The sequence below is a fragment of the Salvelinus fontinalis genome, chromosome 2 (assembly GCF_029448725.1).
Source record: "Salvelinus fontinalis isolate EN_2023a chromosome 2, ASM2944872v1, whole genome shotgun sequence".
Classification (NCBI taxonomy): Eukaryota; Metazoa; Chordata; class Actinopteri; order Salmoniformes; family Salmonidae; genus Salvelinus; species Salvelinus fontinalis.
In genome coordinates, this window is record NC_074666.1 from 67,159,397 (window position 1) to 67,178,042 (window position 18,646).

The 18,646-nt window shown below is 44.8% G+C and overlaps 1 protein-coding gene across 1 annotated transcript; it reads right to left on the minus strand.

The window, feature by feature from the left end:
- Positions 1-2,154: 2,154 nt before the first annotated feature.
- LOC129824016 (procollagen galactosyltransferase 1-like) lies at positions 2,155-18,044 on the minus strand (the record flags this gene model as incomplete). The annotated part of the gene is given in 11 exon segments (XM_055883277.1): positions 2,155-4,526; positions 4,850-5,056; positions 5,456-5,583; positions 12,758-12,890; positions 13,163-13,269; positions 13,792-13,868; positions 14,152-14,271; positions 15,558-15,762; positions 15,934-16,068; positions 16,813-16,930; positions 17,934-18,044. Coding segments are annotated over 11 exon segments (1,612 nt in total), but the record flags the coding sequence as incomplete, so codon positions are not given.
- Between the last annotated feature and the right edge of the window lie 602 nt (positions 18,045-18,646).

Here is an 18,646-nt window from a genome sequence, read left to right on the forward strand (position 1 = left end):
AAAAAATGCGGCCCTCCGTTGAATTTCAAAATCCAGCCAAAAGGTTTGCCCGCCCCTGTCCTAGAGGCACCGAAAACATCAAATTTAAGAACATTTTGAAGTTTGTTCCACAAATAAGGTGCAAGAAAACTACGCTGATTTAGGCTACCTAGAAGAGACCAAAGGAATTTCCAGAGTTAGCCATCCCTGAGACTGGGTGTGGTAACTGGTATGTCTAAGTTAGTATGATGTTAGGTACAGTGGAACTTTTGTAAAAGGGCTTTATAAATGAAAACAGCAATGCATCAAAGCTCGTGACATCGACAAGGGCCAATCAACTTCTCTGGTAAAAAACAACAACTTTGGCCTACATAGGCCTATATACAAAATAGTTGGCAAGATGCTAAAGTTGGCGGAAAAACTTATTGGTTTGAAAGCTATGCCTATCAGCAATCCACGGATCATTTGGCAAGACTCCGTGATGACGTACGGCGTAATGAAACACGTCACGATGTGAAGCCTATGGGCATTATGCCGCGTTCAGATGCTAGTTGGAACTAGGAAACTCTGACATTTCCGAGTTACTAATTGAACGCGGGATGTGTATAACTGCAACCTAGGACATGAACGAATCTTCGTGTCAGACTCAGAGCGCACATGAAAGTCTCCCAGACAGTCCTTTTGTTTGTCCTCGCATAAACTTGGCTATGTGTGGCATGCCTTGGCAGACGCGAAAATCTTCAGATAACATGAGATAACTGCATAGTCATATTCGTCTTGTCTGTAAATCATTAGACCTACAAAGAAAACATTTTTTGTTAAAGTCGTAAATATGTTCCATTGACTTACCGCAACAGTCCTCAAAAAGCAGCCGAAGTTGTCTCAGACATTCGGCCACTGCGCGGAGTCTTGACACTGTCCATGTTATATCGTAGTATTTCATCCTACGAATACCACTACCGTTTTGACACGGGATCAGTGTGGTGTTCATTCCCGGTAAATGAGAATCATTCTCTCCCTGTTCAGTAGGCGTATGTTTTACACCACACGGCTGGCGCATATTCAACTCCAACAAAGACATTTCTAGCTGTCAAATTCCATATAGGCACGCAACACAAAACAATTTGGCAAACTTTGGCTAACACGCATTAAAATAGCCTAGCTCAAAATGTGGTAGGCTATATTGATTAAAATCAAAAACATTCCTTCCATTTCATGCAATGTAGAACAAAATCCATTCGGAAATCAATCAATTTCCCTCAGAGGTGTGTAATGGTCAGTTTGGATAGACAGTGTCCTTGGCGCATCCTAGCCCAGAGTCCACTCAGCCGTTATCGGTTGTCTCATATCCTCCGACTGGTATCCTCAATCTCTTTGAGAAGTAAAACCGTGTCATAGAACAATGTTTTCAGGTCTATCAACTAGGGTTTTCCCTCCCTACGTACAGTCTTGTTCCGCTAGGCATCTTGTCCAACCACATTCCTACTGTATGTCGCAACATTCTTTGCGTCATCTCGACCCTGGTTTGAATCGTTTTTCTGATAAAAAAATTAAAAAACGTTTGATTTATAAACCACTTGAAAATAACACATTTGGGACACAACGCCTATCAAGGTTAAATTTCCGCGGGCCACCACACTGGGAGCAAAATAACTGTTTTATAGAGCACACATGAAGCAAAGTAGGCCTAGCCTAGGTCTAATCCAGATATGTCTTATTCCCATTTGGCATCTAAAGGCACTCGCACATCTGAGCAATCTTATTTGCAGGTGCATGGCAACAATTGAACAAGATGAAGGAAAAAGGAAACCGCACACTGTTCTTGATAGTACCACTGATATTTAATAAGCTTTTTAAAAAATGATTTAGAAATCTCTGATTTTAGGCTTCCATTTTTAGTAACTTTCTGGTAAGTAGAATGCATGGAGATCCTATAGTTAGTTATTTTTAAATATTGGTTAAAGTTTGTTCACTGAGTTATGGCACATGTAAAAAGGAACTCTGCAATTGTTGCACAGAATAAGAGGGGAGATGACAATTTGTCACCCAACAACCCTATAATCACAGACAGACAGACAAATATCTTTGATATGGTTTCAGTGGTGCAACATCTAGCCAAATAGAGAAATCTCTAATTTGACCATGTGGAGGAATAGAGTCCACAATTATCGTTACTCTTTTTTTAACAAAATATTTTATTATTTGGTATGAGGTTACAAAAACGCTGTTATGACAGACAATGTAATCTCTTAGACTACTATGAGTGAATCTCAACTGAATCTTAATATCTCACATGGCTCCTCCTCAACCACAAAAGTGTGAGGCGTCTACTGCGGTCTCTGTGGCCGCTCCCGCCTGTGACCCTCGTATAACTCTGTGTGAAGGCAACAAGGCGTTAGTCTGGAAACAAACCAGAGGTGGCAGGTGGGGGAAAGGAGTACTCCACTGCTATGAACAGCTCTACTGTAACTCAATGGCCATGGACTGACAGGGGAGGCGGATAGGGGTGAATCCTAACATCTACTTAAGTTGAATTTTCACTCGTAGTGATGCATTGATGCTGCAATAATCTATGTGCTGGGGGGCTAGGGTCAGTCTGTTATATCTGGTGTAATTCTCTTGTCTTATCTGGTATCCTGTGTGAATTTAAGTATGCTCCCTCTAATACTCTCTCTCTCTCGCCCCTCCCGGAGAACCTGAGGCCTAGGATCATGCCTGACTACCTGGCCTGATGACTCCTGGCTGTCCCCAGTCCACCTGGTCATGCTGCTGCTCCAGTTTCAACTGTTCTGCCAGCGGCTATGGAACCCTGACCTGTTCACCGGACGTGCTACCTTGTCCCGGACCTACTGTTTTCGACTCTCTCTCTCCCGCACCTGCTGTCTCGACCTCTCAATGCTCGGCTATGAAAAGCCAACTGACATTTACTCTTGAGGTACTGACCTGTTGCACCCTCTACAACCACTATGATTATTATTTGACCCTGTTGGTCATCTATGAACGTTTGAACATCTTGAAGAACAATCTGGCCTTAAAATGGCCATGTACTCTTATAATCTCCACCCGGCACAGCCAGAAGAGGACTGGCCACCCATCAGAGCCTGGTTCCGCTCTAGGTTTCTTCCTAGGTTCCTGCCTTTCTAGGGAGTTTTTCCTAGCCACCGTGCTTCTACATCTGCATTGCTTGTTGTTTGAGGTTTTAGGCTGGGTTTCTGTATAGCACTTTCTGACATCTGCTGATGTAAAAAGGGCTTTATAAATACATTTGATTGATTGAATTAAGAGATTAGGAAGATTTGATTTAAGTGGAAGTTAGGATTCTACCCATAGTTATTAACTTTAAGAGCTGTTGGTTTCTAAAAAGACGTACTCCACTGCTATAAAGAGCACTACTGTAACTCAATGGTTAGGGTCTGACAGGGAGGGCGGGTAGTCAAGTCATTCACTTTGGGAGCTGTTGCTTTTTTAATTACTACTGTTTTGGTATTAATCTATATGTCATAGGATAGGACTTTGAGCTCCTTGGTGAGGTTTTCGTAAAACGATGGGACTCGTTTGCGAAGCAGCACACGGAACATTCAAGCATACATCTCTAATTGATGCAAAAGATGTCAGGTCTACCTATAGTTTGGAAGTGAACAAATGAAAAAGGTAATCTTAAAGCCGTATCCAAAAGCATGCAGATGCTTGTCTTTTCCAGTCCTTTCAGAAAGACTGGTACAGTACACTGTTATAGTACATGCACACATGTTAATTAACAATTAATAAATGATTTATAAATTCTAGGGGTCACAAGGTCTACTCAGGTCAGTTGTGAGCTTTGGCATGATGAACTAGGCTATAAGGCACTTGAGGCATGGTAGTGACCAATCAGAAACAAAGTTCCAGTTCACAGGCCAATCACTTCACTGAAATGTAATAGACAGTCCAACCAGATCACTGTTGACATACAGATCCCACCCTGTATTTAGGTCAAGTAAATGCAGCAAAAAAATGAGAGTCTAACATATTTCTGAAATGAAAAAGTAAATGGAATAATTTTTCCCCGAAAAGAACGCAACCGATCCCTTTCTTTAACTTGTTCTCTTTGGTTAAAAAATGAAACAAAAACAGGCGCCCATGTACTATACATTCTGTCGCTGCAATGATGCCAAGAAAGGGGGCTAAAACATAAAAAAAATAAAAATAAACCCATGGTGGTTCTTAATCTTCAGCGTTTCTCTCTATCTATCCTCAATCGCCAATCCTATCCCCTTCCTCTCCACCCATTCCCCTCTCATAGTTCGTCCCGTGTGGCTGTGCTGTCCAGAGGTGACTGGAGTACGTCAGAGTTCTGGGCCTCGCTGCTGATCTCCGCCTGCTCCTGTGTCTTCCCCGAGCGGGCCCGGTCCCAGTCCGTACGCACCTTCTCGTTGTCCCACACCACGGAGGTCTCTGTGTCGCTGATGTAGCCCGCGTCTCCTGTGTAGTGAGTGGGGAACACTAGCAGAGGCTCGGCCGAGAAGGCCTTCAGGTCTCGCTCCTCAAACTGCTCCATGTAGTCCGAGCTGGAGAGAGAGGTAAGAGAGAGAAGAGATAAAGATGTCAAGGGAAACATTGAAAAGAGAAATATGTGAAAAGGGGTGAATCTCAAGTCTTTTCTCAAGTATCTTCTCTCCTCGCTACCTCCTTAAAACGTGAAGGGGGGTGAGGGGAGCTTCGGAAGAGAATATCTTTCTCCTCTAATGCTCCCTTCGTTTGCTGCACTTTGAAAAGGAGGCGAGAAGAGAGGACTCAAGGAATCCAGGAAAATACTTTTGAGATTTACCCGAAGAGACAGGCGACAGAAAGACAAAGAGAGAAAGCGTGCGACAGAGAGGGGTAAACTTACACAGGGTGCTTATTGAACATGACAGGGAGGAACTCATCTACGGGTAATATCCTCTTCAACGGCTCTGCCCTCAGCAGCTTCTGGGCTCCTTGTAATGACATCATATAGCCCAGCGTCCAATAGGAGTAGTCGGCCTCCACCAGGTTGTGTATATTGGGCACGGACTTCTCAGGGCGGTCCACCTGCATCCTCTTCCTGCCGATATAACTGGGAGGAAGAACAGTTGGGAAAAGAGGAAGTTGAAGTTTACACCACATGGGAAGGGTAGACAGTAAGTGCTGAGTCAGCAAGCTAGAACGGGGGTTCTTAACTCTTTTAAAATGACTTCTAACATTACAATTAACACTTAAGAACTAACCAAATACTGTATCATGTGTCTGAGGGATCGGCCAGCGACATCCCAGGGACCAATGCCGGTCCCCGGACCAGAGGTTGAGAATCACTGATCTATAATAGAGGATATCCAGTGTGTATATTGGATGATGTACAGTCTATGGAACACTTACATCAGGTGCCAGTCTTGCCCCTGGCTCTCCACTTCAGTCATCAGAACACAACAGTAATTGAATGTATATCTATGAGTGGAACAGTCTATGGAACACTCACATCAGGTCCCAGTCTAGACCCTGGCTCTCCACTTCACTCATCAGGTTCATCAGGCGTCGCTTGAAGAAGACCTCGAAACGCAGATCGTCCTCGATCACCAGGGAACTCTTTAGACCCCGCTCTGCGATCTGAACACACACAGAGATAGACAGAGAGAAAACAGCGACCGTCACATTCAGAGGACGCAAAGAAACGGATGTACACTCTATCTATACCTGAGAGTGGCAGTCAGAGGTGTGTTCCAGGGTTGGGCTCAATTCAGAATTTTGGAATTGACTCCATATTCAACTCATGAGTTAAAAAAAATTAAAATAAATATGGATTCAAAAAACATACAATATACTTGCAGTGAAGCTGCTCAACAACTACACCACACCAGTCATCCAACAGATTCCCATTCAGAGCGACACACAGAAGTATCCAGGGTCAATGCCCTGCTCAAGGGCATGTCGACAGATCTCCCATAAGGCCAAAAAAACGGGGACCCGAACCCTCCAAGATCCCCCCGCAGTTCCCCAATAGCTGCCCCTCAACCATCTGAGACCCCTCCCACAGCCCCCCCCCCCCCCCCCACAGAAAAAATAAATAAATAATTTGTTTCATTCATTCCATTTCCCACCCCAAAAACCCCCCCAATGCACCAACAACCAAAATTAACTAAAGAGAAAAAAGAAAAAGACAAAAGAAAACAGAAAACAACAATGCAAAAAACAAAGGACATCAAGGACAACTAAAATCACAACAGCAAGGACAACTGTATGTTTGAGTGCATGTCTGGCACTATTTACATGTGTGTGTGTCCGTGTGTATTTGAATGAGTGTGTGTACATACATGTGTACAAACACCTGCAAGGCATCAGCCTCAAGCAAACCGGCATTATCTGTAAAAACACTGCCCCTCAGAGTCATTCAAACATACTTTTTATTATGTTTTATTTTGACTTTATTTTTTATAATTTTATCTTAGAATGATGGTCAATCTCCCGCCCAGCAACTTCACTCCCACTTGTCTCCAATTCCACATCCCAACCGTCAGCTTCCCTCAGACTATCCCACCTATACACTACATACACTACCGTTCATACACTACCAGGTCACTTAGAAATGTCCTTGTTCTTGAAAGAAAAGCAATTTTTTGGGCCATTAAAATAACATCAAATTGATCAGAAATACAGTGTAGATGACTATTGTAGCTGGAAACAGCAGATTTTCTATGGAATATCTACATAGGCGCACAGAGGCCCATTATCAGCAACCATCACTCCTGTGTTCCAATGGCACGTTGTGTAAGCTAATCCAAGTTTATAATTTTAAGAGGCGAATTGATCATTAGAAAACCCTTTTGCAATTATGTTATCAGAGCTGAAAACTGTTGTGCTGACTAAAGAAGAAATAAAACTGTCCTTCTTTAGACTAGTTGAGTATCTGGAGCATCAGCATTTTGGGGTTTGATTACAGGCTCAAAATGGCCAGGAACAAAAAACTTTCTTCTGAAACTCATCAGTCTATTCTAGTTCTCAGAAATTAAGGCTATTTCATGCGAGAAATTGCCAAGAAACTGAAGATCTGGTACTACTCCCTTCACAGAACTGTCACGTTCCTGACCTATTTATGTTAGTTTTTGTGTGTTAGTTGGTCAGGACGTGAGGTTGGGTGGGCATTCTATGTTATCTGTTTCTATGTTGGTTTCGGTTTGCCTGGTATGGCTCTTGATTAGAGGCAGGTGGTTTGCGTTTGCCTCTAATTAAGAGTCATATTTAGGTAGGGCATTCTCACTGTTTGTTTGTGGGTGATTGTCTCCTATGTCTGTATGTATGTTCGTACCACATGGGACTGTAGCGTTTGTTTGTTTCGTTTCGTTTCGATGTCGTCCGTTTCCTGTACGTAAGTTTATGTTTAGTTATGTAAGTTTATGTTCAGGTTTCGTTCAACGTCGTTTTCTTGTTTTGTAGTTTGAAAGTGTTTTGTTTCGTTTCGTGTTGCCATCATCGTTGTTAAATAAAGATGGCTTATTTCCCAAAGCCTGCGTTTTGGTCTGAGGATCCTTCTCTCCTCACCTCATCCGAGGATGAGGAGAGCGTCACCCGTTACAGAATCACCCACCTACACGCTAAGACCAAGCGGCAAGGGAAAACGAAACGGAGTAAGGGACAGGAGAGAAAGGATTTCTGGACATGGGAGCAAATAATGAATGGAGAAGGTCCCTGGGCTAAGGCAGGAGAAAATCGCCGTTCTCAGGAAGAGAGGGAGGCAGCTAAAGCCCAGGAACGGTGGTTTGAGGAGGCAGCAAGGAGACGTGGCTGGAAGCCCGAAAAGCCATGGGAACAGGTGGAGGCACTGAGGAGAGCAGAGGCTACCGGGGAGAGGAACCGGAGCTATGAGGGAACGCGTCTGGCACGGAAGCCGAAAAAGCCCGTAAGTAATTCCCAAAAATTTCTTGGGGGGGGGCTAGGAGATAGTGGGCCAAGGGCAGGTAGGAGACCTGCGCCCACTTCCCAGGCTTACCGTGGAGAGCGGGAGTACGGGCAGGCGCCGTGTTACGCAGTAGAGCGCGCGGTGTCTCCTGTACGAGTGCATAGCCCAGTGCGGGTTATTCCACCTCCCCGCACTGGTAGGGCTAGATTGGGTATTGAGCCAGGTGTCATGAGGCCGGCTCAACGCGTCTGGTCTCCAGTGCGTCTCCTCGGGCCGGCATACATGGCACCGGCCTTACGCATGGTTTCTCCGGTTCGCCTACATAGGCCGGTGCGGGTTATTCCACCTCCCCGCACTGGTCGGGCAACCGGGAGCATTCAACCAGGTAAGGTCGGGCAGGCTCAATGCTCAAGAGAGCCAGTACGCCTCCACGGTCCGGTATTTCCGGCACCACCTCCCCGCCCCAGCCTAGTACCTACAGTGTATACACTACGCACTAGGCTACCAGTGCGTATCCTGAGCCCTGTTCCTCCTCCACGCACTCTCCCTGTAGTGCGTGTATCTAGCCCGGTGCCTCCAGTTCCGGCCCCACGCACTAAGCTACCAGTGCGTCTCCAGAGCCCTGAACCCACTGTATCTTCTCCCCCTACTAATCCTGATGTGCTTGTCCTCAGCCCGGTGTCACCAGTGCCGGTACCACGCATCAGGGATAGAGTAGGTTTTGAGAATACAGTGTGCCCTGTCCCTGCTCCCCGCACTAGTAGGAAGGTGCTTGTCATTAGCACGGTGCCTCCAGTTCTGGCACCACGCACCAGGTCTACAGTGCGCCATATCCGGCCAGAGCCATCCGTCTCCCCAGCGCCATCTGAGCCATCCGTCTCCCCAGCGCCATCTGAGCCATCCGTCTCCCCAGCGCCATCTGAGCCATCCGTCTCCCCAGTGCCATCTGAGCCATCCGTCTCCCCAGCGCCGTCTGAGCCATCCGTCTGCCAGGAGCCTGCAAAGCCGCCCGTCTGCCATGAGCCTGCAAAGCCGCCCGTCTGCCATGAGCCTACAGAGCTGTCAGCCAGACAGGAGCCGCTAGAGCCATCAGCCAGACAGGAGCCGATAGAGCCGTCAGCCAGACAGGATCTGCCAGAGCCGCCAACCAGACAGGATCTGCCAGAGCCGCCAACCAGACAGGATCTGCCAGAGCCGCCAACCAGACAGGATCTGCCAGAGCCGCCAACCGGACAGGATCTGCCAGAGCCGCCAACCAGACAGGATCTGCCAGAGCCGCCAGCGAGCCATGAGCAGCCAGAGCCGTCAGAGAGCCATGAGCAGCCAGAGCCGTCAGAGCGCCATGAGCAGCCAGAGCCGTCAGAGCGCCATGAGCAGCCAGAGCCGTCAGAGCGCCATGAGCAGCCAGAGCCGTCAGAGCGCCATGAGCAGCCAGAGCCGTCAGAGCGCCATGAGCAGCCAGAGCCGTCAGAGCGCCATGAGCGTCGAGAGCCGTCAGCCTGCCATGAGCGTCGAGAGCCGTCAGCCTGCCATGAGCATAGAGAGCCGTCAGCCTGCCATGAGCGTCGAGAGCCGTCAGCCAGCCATGAGCATCGAGATTCGTCAGTCAGCCATGAGCTGTCCTTCAGCCTGAAAAGGCTGGATACCCAGAACTGCCCATCAGTCCAGAGCTGTCTCTCTGTCCGGAGCTGCCTTTCAGTCCGGAGTTGCCCCTCTATCCTAATCTCCCTCTCTATCTTCATCTATCTCTATATTCTTATCTATCCCTCTATCTTGATTTATCTCTCTGTCCCGGTGTTATCCTTATTAAATATATTATTAAGAGAATTGTGTGGGGGAAAAAAGAGGGTGGACATTCTTGGAGGGAGGAAGTTAGGATGGATTATGGTGGGGTGGGAACCGCGCCCGGAGCCTGAGCCACCACCGTGGTTAGATGCCCACCCAGACCCTCCCCTAGACTTTGTGCTGGTGCGTCCGGAGTTCGCACCTTGTGGGGGGGGTACTGTCACGTTCCTGACCTATTTATGTTAGTTTTTGTGTGTTAGTTGGTCAGGACGTGAGGTTGGGTGGGCATTCTATGTTATCTGTTTCTATGTTGGTTTCGGTTTGCCTGGTATGGCTCTTGATTAGAGGCAGGTGGTTTGCGTTTGCCTCTAATTAAGAGTCATATTTAGGTAGGGCATTCTCACTGTTTGTTTGTGGGTGATTGTCTCCTATGTCTGTATGTATGTTCGTACCACATGGGACTGTAGCGTTTGTTTGTTTCGTTTCGTTTCGATGTCGTCCGTTTCCTGTACGTAAGTTTATGTTTAGTTATGTAAGTTTATGTTCAGGTTTCGTTCAACGTCGTTTTCTTGTTTTGTAGTTTGAAAGTGTTTTGTTTCGTTTCGTGTTGCCATCATCGTTGTTAAATAAAGATGGCTTATTTCCCAAAGCCTGCGTTTTGGTCTGAGGATCCTTCTCTCCTCACCTCATCCGAGGATGAGGAGAGCGTCACCCGTTACAAGAACAGCGCAAATTGTCTCTAACCAGAATATAAAGAGGAGTGGGAGGCCCTGGTGCACAACTGAGCAAGAGGACAAGTACATTAGAGTGTCTAGTTTGAGAAACAGACGCCTCACAAGTCCTCAACTGGCAGCTTCATTAAATAGAACCCGCAAAACACAAGCCTTGGGGTTTTTCCAGACTGAAAGGAATTAATAGCCTCAAAGTTCTTCGTCTGTAATTTGACCTTCGCACTGATCTTTCTGTACATTTGTTAATTTTCCATTATTGTATTATTTGGAAAGAATTCCTTCCCGTAATCTTCATTCAGTGGGAGAGGATGAGACGGAAATGAGAACATCCGCTTAAAATATTTAGCTTCCTCTTTTAAAATATCATTCGGAGAATCATTGATGACGCCGTCTTCAGTAACGAGTTTCTGCAAATTATTTTTGTTAGCGTTCCCGTGTTGGAGATTCAGGAAGAATTTTGTGCATTTTTCTCCATATTCCATCCAGTTTGCTTTATTTTTGTAATAGATTACATTAGATCGTTCTTGAATAAGTCCCTCTACTTCTTTTTGTTTTTCCTCTAACTTATTTTGTATCTCTGTAGTATTGTTTTTATTGCTATCTACCTGTACTATTAGTTCATGGATTCCCTTGTTAGTCCTGTCTCTTTAGCCAGAAACGGCCTATTTATTATTGACTTGAATGACCGCTGAAGGTACATTTAAAAGGTATCCCAAACAATAATGTGATGTGTTGAACCTATATTATACTGGAAACATTCAGTTATAAATGATTTTGTCTTAGTTAAAAATATGTAGTTCTCCAGTAAACTTTGATTAAATATCCCCGTCCACGTGGAAATTCTATTAAGTTATGTGAAAGCCAATTAGATGATGATCCTATCGCATTCTGTCTGCTATTAAAACTTTTTTAACCTTTATTGCAAGAGTGAAAGAGACATGAAAATAATGAAGACGACTAGCTTGATTAAGTCTCTTCCATGTATATCTCACTAGGTCTGGGTTTTGTAGTCTCTAAATATCCACTATTTCTAATGTGTCCATAATATTTATACGGTGAGGATAGTTTGAGGGTGATTTCCTTTACGGTCCATTGAGGTACTTAACAATTATAACTGGCTATATTTATTTCACCCCTTACCATAACTAGATACTATTCTCAGTCTAAATTGACCATAATTAGTGCTTGTAAAGTTAATGCTATCAGAGGTCAAAACTAGAGCTTTCAAATGTCTGATATTTAGAATTCAAGAAATAAGTTCTAGCAATATTTGTTTTATTCTGTTGCCTGTGAGCCAATGCCACAGATGAAAAAAAAAAATTGAGACAAGATATTATGTGTGTACTAAATCTAAGTAGGTTGATGTGTATGATATTGGATGTGATTTAGTGAGAGTGTGTACGATGTCTGTATAAGAGTAAGACTATAATGTGTGTTGTCCAAATAAATAATAACCCTGCCAATTTGCATGGTTGAGTGTCTATGTGTGTAACATGTAGTGTGTATAGCCTTAATATTCAGGATGATAATTGTAATCCATATCGTTTCACCATCATAGTTGCATCATAATTACCTTTAACATCATTGAAAAACACATCCCAGCATGTGTTGAATTTCGAATTGAATAGGCCACACCCTACAGGATGTTGAATTTGAGTGAAGTCTAATTTAATTAAAAGAAATCATAGAACATGAGAGTTTCATTGAATCTGACAGGTCACACTTCCAGATACCAAAGACTATATCACTAGAATAGCCAATGATATTTCCACCAACCATTTCATTTCTTCTGCTTCTTTTTGAAGGCCTCGGGGTCAACTTGAGGGTTAAACTAATACATTCTGGGAAATATTGTATTTCCCCCAAATTGAACAGTTTCAGTGATTAATGAAATATAACTTATTCGCATACAGGCCAATGTCCTTTTTCAGTGTTATTCGCATGCAGGTTTTGTTTTCCTTGGCCATTAATTTTAAGAATTTATCCTGCATGGATATCACAACATGTTTGATGTTTTATGTGCAAGATGTACTGTAGAATAGAAGAGGCATTTGAATTTCATTGAATGAAATTCTATTTTCTTTCATTCAAATTTGAATTGCAATTCTGTATCCGGTTTACTACTTCAATTCAAATTCAATTCAATTCAAATTCCATTCAAGAATTTGAGGCATTCTCAATAATATGATGAATTGAGCCTAACCCTAATGTATTCATTAGGAGAGCACACTGAAGCAAAACTTTTTTGAACAAATAATGAAAATATGTGTTCTTATTGGACAAGTTCAGGTACTACCTCCCCTGTTTCACACCGTTTCTAAAAATGTTGTCCATACTGAACACTACCCTGGTCTGCAGCTGCAGGGCTCACCTCTTTCCAGATGTTGTAGTGTGAGAGGAAGCAGCCCAGCTCTCCCTTAGTGAGGGGCCTGCCGTGATACGGATCACTGTAGCCTGGTAGCATGTGGATCCCCAGGGCATTGATCTCACTGATGTTCATCGCTCTGAGGGGGAGAGAGGGAGGGGCAGGAGAGGGGGGGGGGGGGGGGGGGGGGTGAGAGATAAAGAGACAGAGATAAATAGAGACACAAATAGAGATGGAGAGAGAAAAAACAGGGTCATTTTGAGCGCTTGAAGACTTAGCGACATGACATTATAAACAGTGAGGCAACTTCTGCTGTGTGTGATGATGTCCCATCACTGAGTCTACCTTTAATGGTACATGAAGTGTATGACGTGCAGAGAGAGGAGTACCTTCAAAAAGGGGTCAACTTACTTGCCGTCCACCGCTTGAATGACCTTGCAGGCAATCTCTTGCTCGTACAGAGTCCTCAGCATGCGATCCCGCCGGTCGGTCCGTTTCTTTAGGTTGATCATGAACACCTGCACACACGCAATACATGGGCCTTACTGTACGGTAGTGAGTCAATACATGCAATACCAAATGACACCCACAGAGGGATTCATTTTCAGCTGAAGGGTGCAAAAGAGACATTCTGAATTCTAGTGATAAATTTCAAAACGACAGTTACCCTTAGACTCTCGGAAACAATTGGATTGGTATATGAAATGTGTTGACAATTCTTTCCGAGCCTACCAGAAGACATGGTGAAGCAATTGCCTTACTGCTTAATGCCATTAGATCCTTACACATCTTCAGGAGTGCCTAGGGCAGAGGTGTCAAACTCATTCCATGGAGGGTCGAGTGTCTGCTGGTTTTTGTCATTTACTTTCGATTGTGTCCAATTAAGAGCTAGACAACCACGCAAGGGGCGTTCTTAACTAATCAGTGACCTTGAAAACCCGCAGACACTCAACCTCCATTGAAAGAGTTTGACAATGTGGGCATAGGGGCTAGGGGTCAATAAACTCAGCAAACACATTCTGAGCTGGCTCATATCCCACCTCATCAAAACCCAGTTTATCTTGTATCTTTATGGGGGCCGGGATGTACTCCGAGGGCAGCACATGAGGGTTCCGCACTAACGTGAGAAAGGAGAAAAATGATAGGAATGAGAAACAACTCACACGCTGACCAGTAACATAAGTTAGAGAAGAACGAAAAGCTCCAACTTCCAGCTGTGTTCCGATATCCACACTGGCCTACCAATTAGAATGAGGCAATGTATTGAGCATCCATCCTAAGTGGTAACCCAGTGAGACGTCAAAAAGACGTCATTTCGACCAGTTTTGCCCATTCGGATGCTAGTATGGACATTAGAGCCGACTACCTTTTGACCTGTGACAATATGACATAACACTCACCATTGACCTCCAACAAGGAATGTAGGAAGCTCTCTGCTTCGTCTGTCAGGGAGTTGTGGGCTCGCAGTGGCACGGGGAAATACCCATAAGTCTCTCTGTTACATAGGAACATCTGCACATCTGTGGAAGACGGAGGAAGAGTAGTGTAGCGGGAGAAGAGACGTTTGTTGTTAACGACAAGGTTATTACAAACATTTACACGTTGCTTTGCTACGGCTATTCACACTACAAGTCTCACTGTAGATGAGGTTCTTTGTGTCACGCCTAAAAATATAATCCTTAAAAAGATGACACTTATGTATTTATGCAAAAGTATAATTAAGATATCTTACACAAAGCATACACTATGTCTATGGATAGAATTAGAAAAAACTAACTCTGGAAACTCACCACTGTCTGTTAAACCCCCCGTAATTTTGCACAAAAAAAGACGACAAAAAAAAAAACACGTGCAGAACGTGACTTCTGATCCTTAGATTTGAGAAAGAAGTCCCCTGAGGGGCGGGACGGGGGTGGGGCAGGGGTGAAATCTACATTTTCGTAGCCTCAGCCTATTCACAAAGCGCCTGCGGGAGGCAGAGAGCTGATCTAGAATCAGGTCCTCCCTGTCCATATAACCTTATTCATTACTGTTGTGGAAAACTCGGATCTAAAAGGTAGCAATCCTGAATAACAGCAGTAGGTCTACCTGCCCTGTGAACAGAATAACAGCAGTGGGTCTACCTGCCCTGTGAACAGAATAACAGCAGTAGGCCTACCTGCCATGTAAAACAGAAAAACCACAGTAAGCCTACCTGCCATGTGAAGAGAATAACAGCAGTAAGCCTACCTGCCAAGTGAACAGAATAACACCAGTAGGCCTACCTGCCATGTTAACAGAATAACAGTAGCAGGCCTACCTGCCATGTAAAACAGAATAACCACAGTAAGCCTACCTGCCATGTGAACAGAATAACAGCAGTAGGCCTACCTGCCATGTAAAACAGAATAACCACAGTAAGCCTACCTGCCATATAAAACAGAATATCCACAGTAAGTCTACCTGCCATGTAAAACAGAATAACCACAGTAAGCCTACCTGCCATATAAAACAGAATATCCACAGTAAGTCTACCTGCCATGTAAAACAGAATAACCACAGTAAGCCTACCTGCCATGTGAACAGAATAACAGTAGCAGGCCTACCTGCCATATAAAACAGAATATCCACAGTAAGCCTACCTGCCATGTAAAACAGAATAACACCAGTAGGCCTACCTGCCATGTGAACAGAATAACAGCAGTAGGCCTACCTGCCATGCGAGCGTAGAGGGCAAACACAATGAAGTGCACCAAATCATTATCATGCAGTATTGTATGTGAAAGCTACTAAACAGGAGAGAAGAGAGAGGACACGTTAACAGTACCTGCCATGTGAGCGGAGAAGGCGAAGACAATGATGTCATCGAAGGCCCAGCTGTAGTCTGGGTGAGGGGGGTGGAAGGCCAGCTGGCGTGACGCCTCCTTCCTCAAGTCAATCAGGAATGTGGAGTGCACCATGGGAACCGCAAAGCATCCTTTACGCACCTGCTTTCTCATAGGGATGTAGGCCGGGGTGCGCTTATAGTAACCCTGGAGGAGGACGAGGGAGAACTGTTCAGAATACGATGAGCACTTCTAGGCGCTTCAATCAATGTTATTGTGCTCTCACTTTAATGCATGATCACATGCAAAGTATCTGGGGAGGACACGACCGCACGCCTGCACACAAGCACACACACACACACACACATAGTAGCATACCTGGGAGGTCATGCCACACCAGAAGTTGGAGTAGGCTGCACGGGACTCTAACATGGGAGCTACGATGGTCTTCTTCTCCTTGATGAGCTTCCACAGTACATTAGGATTGGTCAATAGGTTATCACAGTCCGCCACCTCGACAGGGGAGAGTGGAAGAGGGTGTGAGTGTGTGTGTGTGAGAGTGTGATAGAACGGGGAGAGGGAACAGTGAGACACTTAATCCACTTCACGCTTTAAACATCACTCTGCAATGCCAATCCTCTCTAGTGACACTTTGAACAATGGATGTCATTGTAGCCTAAGTCCAGCCACCAGAATCAGTGTTAGAATGAAGAGGCAGTATTGGCCACAGACCTGGGTTCAAATAGTATTTGTTTTCCTTCATAAACTTTAGCTGCTCTATTTTAACCCAGCTTTAATTGCACAACATTACTGACGACAAAAGGCACATTTCAAGAACAAAACGTCCTCATCTGTGTTTTCACTCCGTCCCAAAATTATACCCCTGCGAGTCCTGGACAACGTGTTCATGCTTTGGGGTGCACGAATAGAACTCAAAGCTGTCATATTTAAGATTCAGCCAGGTTTGTTACAGAATGGTACATAGTAACACCAAGCCAGATGAATTGGTTTCCTCTAAACCAGAAGTGAGACAGCAAAACATGACTCCTGCTGCTCTCTTACTGCGTTATTGTTCTTATAAGGAGAACTCTGCGCCTCCGTAAAATAGGGCGGGTCGTCGTGGAGAAAGACTTGACAGCGCCTCAAATGGCACCCTATTCCCTACACACTATGTAGGGAATAGGGTGCCGTTCGGGACGCACCCGGTTTATCTGTAAAAGAGGGTGGGGCCGTCATGGAGACTGGAGAAAGAAGTACCATGAAGTAGTCTGCCCACATGTCTCTTGCGGAGTCCAGTGCTGCCTGCCGTAGCTTCATCACGTGTGCATAGCGGAGGTTGGTCCACTGCTTCGGGCTGTCTGCATCCTGGTACTCTCTGAGTGACAAACATAAACAAACAGGACATGCAGTACATCCTCTCTGGGAACAATTTACAGCAAGGTGCCTCTCCGTAACACTTTACATTAAGGTGCCTCTCCGTAACACTTTACATTAATGTGCCTCTCCGTAACACTTTACATCAAGGTGCTTCTCCGTAACACTTTACATTAATGTGCCTTCTCCCGTAACACTTTACATTAATGTGCCTCTCCGTAACACTTTACATTAATGTGCCTCTCCGTAACACTTTACATTAAGGTGCCTCTCCGTAACACTTTACATGAATGTGCCTCTCCGTAACACTTTACATTAAGGTGCCTCTCCGTAACACTTTACATTAAGGTGCCTCTCCCGTAACACTTTACATTAATGTGCCTCGCCGTAACACTTTACATTAATGTGCCTCTCCCGTAACACTTTACATTAAGGTGCCTCTCCGTAACACTTTACATTAAGGTGCCTCTCCGTAACACTTTACATTAATGTGCCTCGCCGTAACACTTTACATTAAGGTGCCTCTCCGTAACACTTTACATTAAGGTGCCTCTCCGTAACACTTTACATTAATGTGCCTCGCCGTAACACTTTACATTAATGTGCCTCTCCCGTAACACTTTACATTAAGGTGCCTCTCCGTAACACTTTACATTAATGTGCCTCTCCGTAACACTTTACATTAAGGTGCCTCTCCGTAACACTTTACATTAATGTGCCTCGCCGTAACACTTTACATTAATGTGCCTCTCCCGTAACACTTTACATTAAGGTGCCTCTCCGTAACACTTTACATTAAGGTGCCTCTCCGGTGACACTGTACATTAAGGTGTCTTTAAGGAGGATGTTAAGGGTTTATACATAGTTCATATGTAGTTTATAACTCACATATTAATCATCTATAAATGACTTATAAATGTAATATAAAGTGTTACCTCTCCAGTATAAATGAGACAGATACAAAAACACACACAGTTTATGAAGTGAACATGAGAGGAACTCACGTGGGCTCCTCCTGCGGCCTCCACTCCACATAGTGGTACAGTTTTTGGACCTTGACGAGCCAGTCACGCAGGATGGCTGTAGTGTTGTCCACATTGTGGTCCGTCGCTACCCTGTACAACGCAGCGACAGAGGCACATTACTATTTTTTCCTTTCCTGGTCAACAGTGCAAGAGGTAATAAGCACATAGATACACACACAGACGTTTATAGGAGACGTGGCATTGGAAGTAGACCTGAGTAAAGTAGAGACAGTGAATGTGAAAGAGCATATCAGGGCTCAGATGACAGTACTTCAGTGTTCACTTCATTGTGCCCTATTGTCAGGAGCCGTGGGATACCGACTCCAGCATTGAATTCCATACAAGCATGTCGTACGCCCATACCAAAGCAGCTCTAATATCCATCACCCATCCTTGCCGGGTTACTAAAAAGCAGAAAATAGACTAAATAAGCAAGAATGCTGGGGAAGTGAAACTTGATGGTTATTAGCTACTGAAAAGGACTGTGTGTGTGTGTTTGAGAGAGTTATTGTGCCAGACTGACAGTTTGCGTGCCTGATTCCATTCTGCGGCGGTTCCAACTCAAACCACATCTTTCCGCCTATGTGAATAGGAACGGGGGATCCTGTTACAACTAGAGAACGACTGATAATCAGTCGGGCCGATATATCCGCCGATATTGGCCTTTTCTAGTCTTGTTCCATCGCTGCAAC